The 11,382-nt window shown below is 30.5% G+C and overlaps 1 protein-coding gene across 1 annotated transcript; it reads right to left on the bottom strand.

The window, feature by feature from the left end:
- Positions 1 to 1,256: 1,256 nt before the first annotated feature.
- LOC107441208 (putative glutamate receptor) lies at positions 1,257 to 2,486 on the bottom strand. The gene has a single exon (XM_043041953.3). It carries the CDS (start codon positions 2,484 to 2,486, stop codon positions 1,257 to 1,259), a length of 1,230 nt encoding a protein of 409 aa, XP_042897887.3.
- Positions 2,487 to 11,382: the final 8,896 nt, after the last annotated feature.

The following is an 11,382-nucleotide window of genomic DNA, read 5'->3' as shown; positions in this document are numbered from 1 at the left end:
CAAAAGTCTGCTCAGAAATAGTTCTCAGCCGTTTGCTGACTCTCTGAGTATTTCTCAAGTCAAATTTTTTGATGGTTTTCCATTGATGGACTAACATAATCCTGATGTAAGCCATCAATAATTCCATCGTGAACCATCTTATTTTTTGATGGTAACCAATATAAGTAACCATCACCCCCAATGTATGTCAATGTTCATGTCGAACTATCAAAAATGTCCATCACCGTTTCTTAGAAATCAAATGTTGGAACGATCATGAACCACCATCACCCCAATGTAGTAATTCGGTCTGATTCATGATTGGCCTGCATAAAAAAATCCAAATTGTTTTGATGGTATGTTCTTGAGAACCAACAAAAATTCCCATTAAATCATCATTAAAATATATAGTTGGGTATATCAAGGACTGTTGATTCATAAGAAAGTAACTTCTCTTGATAGTTAACCATCATAGTATTAAAGTAATATTTTCTATCCTGGAATGATGGAACTTGCTGTCATATCAAACCCCATGAGCGCAGAAGGAAAAATGTCGGATGATGGCGAACATCAAATGATGTTGGACAATTGTGAATCGCACTGAAACTAACATAAACCATCAAACATTTTTAATGAGGGCATGAAGAATTTTGACTCTGGCAGTACAGTTCAAATGGCATGAAAATCGATCTGTTCAATGGTTTACATGGAGTCCCTAAATCGTACTATGCTCCGTTTTAGGGCTTCAGACGAACGATGTACTATTTAGACAACAGGGCTACGTTTTAAACACGGTGTCAGTCTAAGCTCCAAACAATAATTAGCTAACAAAGAACCAAGTAGAACAAAGCCAAATAAGTTGCTTAACATTTACGAATGGCTTATTTAATAATCTGTACATTACTTTAGTCCTGCTTTGTACATACAGGCAATTTTGTCCAGAAGATGTTCAAACATTACAATGAAAGCTTATAAAAAAGGAGGAAAAAAATTCTAATTTATTCGATAGTGTGTTCTTGAAACATTGTTTTATTTTCCCTTCTTTTTTACAAATTAGAGCATGGTACGATTTCGAAAGTTAAAATTTAAGCAATTTTCCTCTAATAAATAAAAGCTTTTTGAATGGAAAGTGGTTCCTTTTAGTTATACATGATTATGTTATGGAAATCTGGTCTTGGAGTTAAAATATATATTTTAATAAAATCTAATTTCAAACCTTATAGTAATAATAGACTAGAAATTAGGTGATAGTGAAGACTGTATAAGTCATTTGTATATCAGGTTTGGCTAGGGTTTGAACTTAACCATTGGCTGTAGGTGATTTCCATTATCAAAATAAAAATAGCTGCTGCCCAACCTATACCAAGAATAATAAACACTCCACTTAAATCTAATAACTTTAAAACTGATGCTAATGAACTTTGAGAATGATCAATGTTTAATTTTCTCAAGATTTCGAATTTAAAAAAAAAATCGTCAAAGAATTTATTATATAAGCCGCCACTTAAAATTCGGAGTAAGATTGTATTGAAGCGCTCTTTGCAGCAAAAGTCTTTCCTGATTGCAACCCCGATCGGAAAATTTCCAAAAACGTCCTTCGAATAAAAATACATTTCAGGGGACCCAAAAGCTAGGTTGAATAAAAGGGGTGACCCAAGTATTGCTACGTCTTCCGGAACACTTGTGTTGATATAAGATCCATAATACCATTTATTCTTTTTAATGTATTCCCCTAAACCTTTGAAATGGGGTATATTGCTTTTCGACAAATAATCTGCTTCCAGTGTTCGAAACTCTGCTCGGCACTCCATTTTTCCTTCTCTGATTGCGGTGTAAAGATCCTTGAAATCTTTTATTTGTTTCATTCTGACTGGGGATGTCAAAAATGACAACAGGACTGAGCTGTAACACAGAATCAGAACGTATGAATAAGCGAGCCAAATTCCTAGTGGTATCCGCCTGGACATTGAACGAGGGTTGTAGTTTATTCCTTGTCCGAAAGAAGATCCCCACAAACTGAAGAAAACGGAAGTAATGGAATCTTTAGGCGAAATCAAAGCTCGAAATATCATAGTCACAAAGAGCATTACCATCAAGAATAAAATCCATGTGAATGTGCTGAAAGGATACAAGAAAGCTGACGTTTTTGGAAAGAATGAAGCATGATTCATCAGAAATGTTTTTTCGAGATAGAGGTAAGGTAAGCTGAAGTCCACTACAGTTGACCTCTCTTCGGTGATACCTACTAGCGAGAAGGCCATGTCAGCTTCATTCCTTGCGAGCATTCCGATTAATCCAGTCCAGTTTCCGAATGTATCCTTGAAACCGTAAGAATTATCTGAGTGAGCAAGAATCTCATACTCGAAATTTAATTTGCTTGACAAGAGTTTTATAAGTTCTTCTTCAACGCCTGATATAATCGTTGTGCTGTTGATTCTTTCAATTTCTATGGCTTTCACACCGAGTACAACTGCGATTCTAAGTATGGAGGGAAAATATGGAGCCATTTTTTACAAATTCTTTTTAGGGTGAAATTCAGTTGAAATTAGGTCAGTTCTTGGTGACTATGGAACTGCTGCATTTGTAAGAAAAGTTCTTCGTAAGGTGAATGAATTCTCCTTGGAAATATTCTTCTGGAATGTCTTGTCTTGTTTTCCTAACTGGGCAACTGGGCCACGAAGTGGCCCCTATACATCATGATGTGTTAATAGTTTGCAAGCACTCGTTGTGGTCAACAGTTGTTGTGGTTGATGTTAAAAGATTCAAGCATTTTGCTTGAATAAATAAAAATAAATGGAAATAAAAGGTTTAACTTGCTCTCCATTATGTGTGCTTGAAATTGTTTGATGTGGTTGTAGATGAGTGTTGATGGTCAGCGTGGAGAAACACTTGATTTATTAATTTCAGATGTAGGATTTTATTTCGAAATTGTAGTTGTAGAAGTTTAAGTTTTATAATTGAATCTGTAGTTGAATCTGCGGTTATAATTCTTCTGGAATGAGTGGATACTATGTCTTTATATAAAGTTTAAAGTCGATTCTCAATCGGAAAATTAGTTTAGATTCATTAAGTCAAGCCAGTTCTTAAAAGCTAACAGAGAATAAATAATACGAATTGACAGGGAAAATTGGCATTCTTCCTAAAGAGAATGAGTTTCTTTTTTCTCTTGAGTAGATTATTATTTTTAAAGAACTATTTAATGCTAAATAGTTTGGAAATTTTCAGTCTAGATAAAAAAAAATCATCATTAATTCCCAGGATTACATGAAATGCTCAAATTGCTTACACACAAGTTAGTCTACGATAGTAACCAGGTTAAAAAATGAATAGTAAAATTTCCAGATATTTAAGAAAATGACCGAACTACTAGGATATTGATGAATGCAAAACAGAACGATGAGTTTTCATTTTTGTTTCAGATCTTTAATAAATGAAATAGATTTCACATAAAATAATCAAATGCAGGCTTCTATAGGCATTTTCTTCATCATTTTTTTCCAAACAAAATTGATGAACAAAATGCCTGAAAAATGCGTGCTTGAAATAGTTTAATGCGTACTTGAATAATTAAATGCGCATTTGAAATAGTTTAATTATATATGTCATTAAATAGAATTATTGTGGTAATTTTCCCCACCTTTATATCGATACCGTAAACCGGGGCGAGTCTACCCATCCAGGGGCGAGTCTACCCATTTTAGTTTTATTTAATTCTCACTATTTTAAATTGCAAATAAAAAAAATTTTACTGACGGAGGACTTAGTTCAGACTCTAAGGAAGATGGCGCTGTAGTAGTTTGATCCGTTTTTATTTATTTGGTGTCTTTTTAACCGACCTGTTCAAACGTCTTTTGAGAGATTTGTATTGAAAATCAGCAAACTTTTAGTTGGTGTTCCGTAAGTATATTATTATTATTACTATTTTCACTTTGGTTAAGTGATAAACTTATCTAAGACTAAGATTACATTAATTTTATATGAAAAAAAGCAAAAAGAATGTAAGTTTTGCTGTTGTAAAAAAAAGCCAGAATTCGCGGGGCGAGTCTACCCATTCGTATTTAGTTTTAATAAAGCATAATAATATAATTTAGAACTTTATTTATATTAAAATTAAGTCATTTTAAATGAACTTGAGTATATTATTTTAATTCTGCATTGATAAATTTATCATTAATAAGAAAATTTATAGGTTAAATATAAATGTAAATATAAAATATGTTTATTTTACCTATTTTTTCAATTTTTATATTACAAAATTAACTTTTTATATTTAATGTAAGTTAAATAAATTATTATTTATAAAGTATAATTACCTCCCAAAAGAATGGGAAAAGGATTTTTTATGATTCCCAATGTTTGAATTTCGATTTTGTTAATAATCTTTAATTATTATTATTTATTAATTATTTAATTGTAAATTTATATTAATTTTAATTTATTTTTATCAACAATAATCAGAAAAAATTTTTATTTTATAATGTTAATGATTATAAAAACAAAACTGTGATCAAAATGTGATAATCGATTAAATACTCAATTTGTGTTATTTTATGAATAAAAAAATGGAATATATAATAAAGTTATGAATTTTTCTTCATAAATATCCTATATAGTAACTAAAAAAACAATTTAATAGTAAAATTTGATTATTTACAATGTTAACATTCATTTTAGTAGAATGGGTAAACTCACCCCATACGAGAGATTTGTCAGCAGTTCTATGAAAATATACAGTAACAGCGTAACTGTTAATATTTTCTAAAATCGATTTCACAGCTTTAAAGAGGGATAAATAGCGATTCCGAAACACCTATTAAAAGCCTTTTTTCTTTAATATTTACAAAAGTTTGACCACTTGAAAGTTGACAAACTGAAAAAAATGGGTAGACTCGCCCCGGTTTACGGTACTATTAGGCTTATAATGATTGGGAAAAAAAAAGTGTTTAAAATTTCAGATCTTTAATGAATGGATAATTCCACATAAAATAATCAAATACAGGCTTTTGCAGGTATTTTATTCATAATTTAAAAAAAAAAAAAACAAGCAAGCAATCAAAGAAAATAGAATGAGAGGCAAGATCCATTTTTGCGTGTCATGTTCTACAAGTATTTTGTTGTTCGTTAATGCATTTTAATGATTGTACGAATAAAGTTTTAGTTTCCATACATTAAACCTTAGTACATAAGTATATGATGTTTACTCTTAAGTTATTTACTCTTAATAGTTTACGCATCCGTATAAAGCGTACTTGAAAAAGTTTAAATGCATATGCCATTAAATAAAATTATTGTGATAGTTTTTTTTGTTGTTTTTACCACGAATCGATATTATTGAATAAAATATTGATTGTAAAACAAAGTGCGTGATTTTGTATCGTGAAATAAGTGGTAAAAAGCTAACTATTATGCTTCGGAAATGAAAGCTTCAAGATCATCAAAAATGATTTGTTATTGATTTCTAACTCATTGAAAACTACTTAATGAACTAACTATTTATTCCTTCCATGAAAAAACTAGTTATATGCTTATTAAAAGATAAAAGTAATCCATACTTTGCAATTTGTTTGTTTTTGTGTCGATACTTACCGCATTCCAAGTTTTTATTTAAAGGTAGTTTCTTTTATTTTTTTAAAGCGTTCAAATATGTATACTAAAACGTTTGAGTTAAGTTATTCGCTTTTATAGTTAAAAATAAAATTTCCCCTTTAATAAAGAGTGTTTTTCAAATTATTGGAATTTCAATTGTTGTGATAAATTATATTTTAGCAGAAATAATAACAGATAAATCGCTTTCTGTCAGGGTTTTACTTTTTGCAATTTTATTTATTTATTTTTGCACTTGTATAATATGGCATCTGCATAAATTGCGAGATGTCATTTTCTGGAATAAGTTAGTCGTTGTTAAATGTAAAGAGTAATATACTCGCAGCAATGAATAATAGTAAATACAGCAAGGAAAAAAAAACAGTTATAACACTTATAATAAATTATTACTTACTTACTTTATTTTTTTCTGTCTGTATTCGGCCTTTCAAATATCAGATAAACAAGGAAGACTTGATCCGTGTTTTACAAAATATTTTTTTTCTTGTGAGATCTCAAAATTTCTAAGATGATATTATTTTGCATCTCATGTTTGTCAACTGCTAAAGTAGTTTTTTTTAAAATTTTAATTATAAGCTACTCATTTTAAATAATGATTTTTCGTGAGTGTACTGTTTGCCAAACAAAAACATAGCATCCTGAATCCTAACCCATTTGGAATCGTATTTAGTAACCCATGAAAAAAGTCCGATTTGAATATCTTAATGTAATGTAAAAAGTTTTCAGCAGTTTTGGTAAATTTGGAAAGAAAGGTTTGAATGATAAGGGGTCTTAAACAAATTACACTTTGAACTATTAAACAGGATTTGTCAAAAATGACGTCGACAATATATGGGACCACTCCTTGTTAAATTATGTTTCATTTCACATGCTTTCTTTCCCAATACCATCACTTAGTGTTGTCTAGACCACTGTTTTTGGGTATTATCATTTGTTATTAAATTTTGTTATAGGACAGGGGTGGCCAAGCTCCTTGATAGTCGAGCCATTTTTCAAAATTTGAAATTTTTCGTGAGGCTCAATTTCATACATATTTAAAAGGTATGCAAAAAAAGTATTAATTTTTTTTTTTTTGCAAATTATATTTATTGAAAACATATAAATAAAAGTACAAAATATGTTTTTTGAATTTAAATATTAAACACATTTATTTTACTTCTCGTGATAGTTCTCTAAAATTTGGTGAATAATTGGTGACAGCACTTCTCAATAGTTCTTTGAGATGCAGGTCAGTTAATAGTGATCGGTGTTTGGATTTCACAAATTTTAAAGTGGAATAAAATGATTCACATAAGTACGTTGTTCCAAATATTGAAATAATTCGACAAGCAGCCTTTTTTAAATCAGGATACTTCGATTCTGGTACAAATTTCCAAAATTCTGTAATCGACGTCGACTTATATTTTGATATTCAGAAATGAAATTTGTTACAACTTTGCACTTAGTCTTTCATATCTGTTGTTAGTAAATTTAAAAGACATTTTGAAACACACACGGAACGATAATATTTTTTTAAAATATAATAGCACAAAAATGAAAAGGGAACTCTGGTACATTTATCGAGAGCCACAAATAATCCTTCAAAGAGCAGCATGTGACTCGCGAGCCGCTGATTGGCCCCCCTGTAACTTTATTTTGTATCCTATAATATAGGATACTTTTTCTAAAACTATCTAAAAACTAATATCTAAAAACTTTTTACATTTTCAAGATATTCAAATAAAATTTTTCATAAGTTACCAAATACAATTCCAATAAAAGAAAACTGTTATGAATTTTTTTTCCTTCTTAATGTTTTCCGCGCATGCGCAATATGAAAGTATTACTTTAAACACTCATATCTTGCGCAATTTTTAACGAATCTTTTAAAATATTTTTAGTATTACCGTCAGATGGGGTGACTTTGTGCAAACTGTCATTTTTAATTTTTGAGTCGTGCCATCTAGGGATATTTTTTTTAAAGCTCAGTATCAACTGATTTGAGTTGTCAACATAAGGAACTAATGGCATACCAAGAACTGGTAATGTTAACATTATCGTTCGTGGAAAATTGTTACAAACAGTTTCAAATTTTTAACGTCGCAAAATCGGAGGCTGGAAAGTCTGCTCGGTTGAAGAAGTTCTAGTTATCCTGGTAGGTCATACTTTAAAAGTCTTATCAATTGAGATAGCAAATCATGCATAATTTTTTTGTTTTTAATTATTCTTATGTTAGTTATTTAATAATTAATAAAAAAAATGCTCACTGGAGTGACTTTGTGCAATTTTTTTTTCTGAGAAAAACATGCCAAGGACTTATAAAAGAAAGCGGAGCAAGAAATTATTGTGATTACTACACCAAAGAAGCGTTAGAAAAATGTTTGGCAGAAGTAAAAAATGGTTTATCCGTTTCGAAAGTGTCAAAAAAGTTTGGAATTCACCAAAACACGATTTCGAAAAAAATTCATGTGAAGCATTCGAAATTTCACGTTGAATGTCATGTTTCATTTTCATATTGTTACTTTTCACTTCAATTTCCATAAGTATATTGTTTAAGACATTTAATAAGAGACTGTTAATAAGAGAGGATCATTTAGAGTTGCAGAGTTGGAAGCAATTTGGGGGCGTTAAATGAGGGAATTCATTCAATTGTTCATTCATGTCAATTCATATCAAATGTTTGATTGTACCTGAAAATCATAAAAAAGTTACCTAAGATTTAAAAAATTTTAAAATGTTAAATTAAATGTTAAAAAATCTTAAAATGTTAAACAATCTAAAAATTAAAGTTTTTATGTTCATTTTAATTAGATTTGTTAATACATAGTACATATTTATATGTAATACATATACTTGTATTGTACGTTAGCAATGTTAAATATTGTTTATTAAACGATTTTAAATCAAAGTAAACGAAAATAACTGAACTAAGTCATTATTTTATTGCTCTGCACAAAGTCACCCCATCCCGGGGTGACTTTGTGCATTCGACTAATTGATTGTTTACAAATAATAAGCATTTCAAATCAGATCTTAGTGAAGAACGATATCTGTAAAATACCTTTCATAATGAAAAGAAGCTTAAATTAATGAACTTTGTCTTAAATATAGGGTCGGGTGAAAATTTGCTGCCACTGAAGCCCCAGGATCAAAATATGACCCCTTAAAGTCTTAGTTCAATTATTATTAAAACTGTGTAACTCAAAATTTTTTAATGGTTTTCTTATTGGTGGTTTAATATAATCATGATGGCAATCCTCAAGTGGTGCCACTATAAGCCATTGTATTTTTTAATGGTAACCAACAGAAGTGACCATCACTCTTATTTAGGAATTCGGACCACTTCAAAATGATTCAACATAATAATAATGATTTTTTTTGATGTCCTATTCATGGTGGACCATCAAAAATTTGCCTCATAGTACCTCGGAAATCAATCATAAATAATCATTACTGCAATGTAAGAATTCGGGATGATTTTGATGGATTAACATAAAAGACGAAATTTTTTCTGATTATGTGTCTCTGCATTACCATCAAGATTTCCATCATAGTTTCTCGGAAATCGCTTGTTGAGACTAGAGAAGAGAAAAAACATGACCATCATTAAGTGATGGACATTGTTAGACAAACAATGCAAGTCATATGTTATTAGTTGACCATCAAATCAGTAATACATTGTCGTCTTCCAACATGAAATGATGGATGTTATTAATACAACAGTGGCAAACATAGTATAATGAGGGACCATCATATCCGTGAAACAACTTCCATTATATGGTGCTTAAATTTTGTTGACCCATGAAACTCAGACATCTCTCGATGGTCAACCATCATAGTATTAAAACAGAATGTCCATCATGGAAAGATCGATGTCTGATGGCAAATCAAAACCCATGAACATATGATGAAAAATGTAGGTAGGGGATGACCCTCCTATGGTATCGGACCATCAAAAATTGAACTAAAACCATCAAAATCCTTTGATGGGACCATCAAGAATTTTCACTTGGATGCGCATACATGGCCGAATGTTTAAGAGATCTGAGTCATGATTGCGAGTTCGATAGTTTTATCCCAGCTGATGATTTTCTTAAAAATTTTCTTTCTTAATATTGAAAAATGTGTTATATTTTTTAAAAATTTATCTTAAATGTATTTACATTAAAAAATAAAAAAATATTTATGTGGGGGATCATCAAATTTTTAAACCAAAAATGTTTAATTTTAGGTTTTTAATAAGAACACAAAATTATTAATTAAATTTAACTTTTTTCATGACTGTAAAACTTTTTTTTTTTTAAAAAAAATTCAAGCAAATTAATAAGAATTGGTGTTAATTAATAATAAAGATATTATATGATTTTAAAATAATATTTGACTTTCATCAATGAGAAAAACTTTATATTTATTAGAAGATAAATAAATAATTAGAGGGTAAATTTTAATGAAGTAAAATTAAAAAAAAAAAATTAAGGAATCTATTTAAAAAAATTTTGAAAATTTCATTATTTTTTTTATTTTAGTAGGGATTTTGATTTTAAAAGCAATTTATTTCTTAAACATTATTAATTTAATAAAAATTGCACAGGAGTATTGAGGAACCCAATAAGTGTACCATTTTCTTAAAGAAACGTAATCAAAGCTTAATCATGCTTAATTTTAAGAACCTATCAATGCATCTTTATTTTATCACAACTATCTTAATAGCGTAATGTATGGTAAAAATTGTTTTTTCTTAAAATATGTTCTATGTTGTTGTTAATTTACGTCGCACTAGAGCTGCACAATGGGCTATTGGCGACGGTCTGGGAAACATCCCGGAGGATGATCCGAAGACATGCCATCACAATTTTGATCCTCTGCGGAGGGGATGGCACACCCGCTTCGGTAGCCCGACGACCTACGCGCGAAGTCCAGCACTTTACGGTAACACAGTTTAACGAGGACCAATACCGCACACCCTCGGTCCCTACGCAGACTGATCCAAGTGGTCACCCACCCGCACACTGACCGTAGCCAGTGATGCTTGACTTCGGTGATCTGCTGGGAACCGTGTCTTAACGATCGGTCCACTGCGGGACAATATGTTCTATGAATAACATAGAAAATCAACAATATTTTAAATCACAACAATTAATAAAAGAAAATTTTTTTTTCATTGTTTGACTTGTGAGATATTTTTATGCCTGAAATATTTGTAAAAATATGTAACCTACATTTTCAGAAATGAAACTTTCACTTTTGACGATTCAACAATCCTTGAGCAATATTTCGTTAAGTTTGAGAATTATTTCGTCACGAAATCACGTGATTTGTGACTAAACGGGAACTCTCAAAACTATGTCAGAAATGCTTCCTCAACACAAAACCAATCCTAGTGCATTGTGGGAAAATAGAATCACGAAACTAGGATTAAATTCAGACTATAAAAAATAAAGTGACAAAAAAGCCGACTGGCATATATGGTGGACATGGATTTGGCCTAGTACCAGGCAGAGCCGGGGTTCGAATCTCGCTCCAGACATGAGTGTAATGTATCTCTCTGTTCTATTTGTTTTTCTTGTGTTATTAAGGTGACATTGACCCAGTTGAATGGTGGACACGATAAAATGCTTATTAGAAAGCTAGATACGTTAGGCCCTACGAGGTTTTTTTTTTGCTTGGAAAAAATAAAATGAAGAAATTCGTAGAAGTGACGATGGTTATTTCGTTACTTTGACAAATGTTCGCTCGAAGCATATACCAGAAAAACTGTTTCGTAAAAAAGAAGAAAAGGAAAGTTTGTGGAATTTGAGTATCTACAGTGAAGTGTCATCT

Source organism: Parasteatoda tepidariorum, chromosome 1, assembly GCF_982258835.1.
Source record: "Parasteatoda tepidariorum strain Cologne lab strain chromosome 1, Ptep-v5.0, whole genome shotgun sequence".
Classification (NCBI taxonomy): Eukaryota; Metazoa; Arthropoda; class Arachnida; order Araneae; family Theridiidae; genus Parasteatoda; species Parasteatoda tepidariorum.
This window is presented reverse-complemented; position numbering and strand designations above follow the sequence as displayed.

What these genes read in the sequence shown, in the direction of transcription:
- LOC107441208 (XM_043041953.3), bottom strand. Translation starts at nt 2,486, where the DNA reads ATGGCTCCATATTTTCCCTCCATACTTAGAATCGCAGTTGTACTCGGT.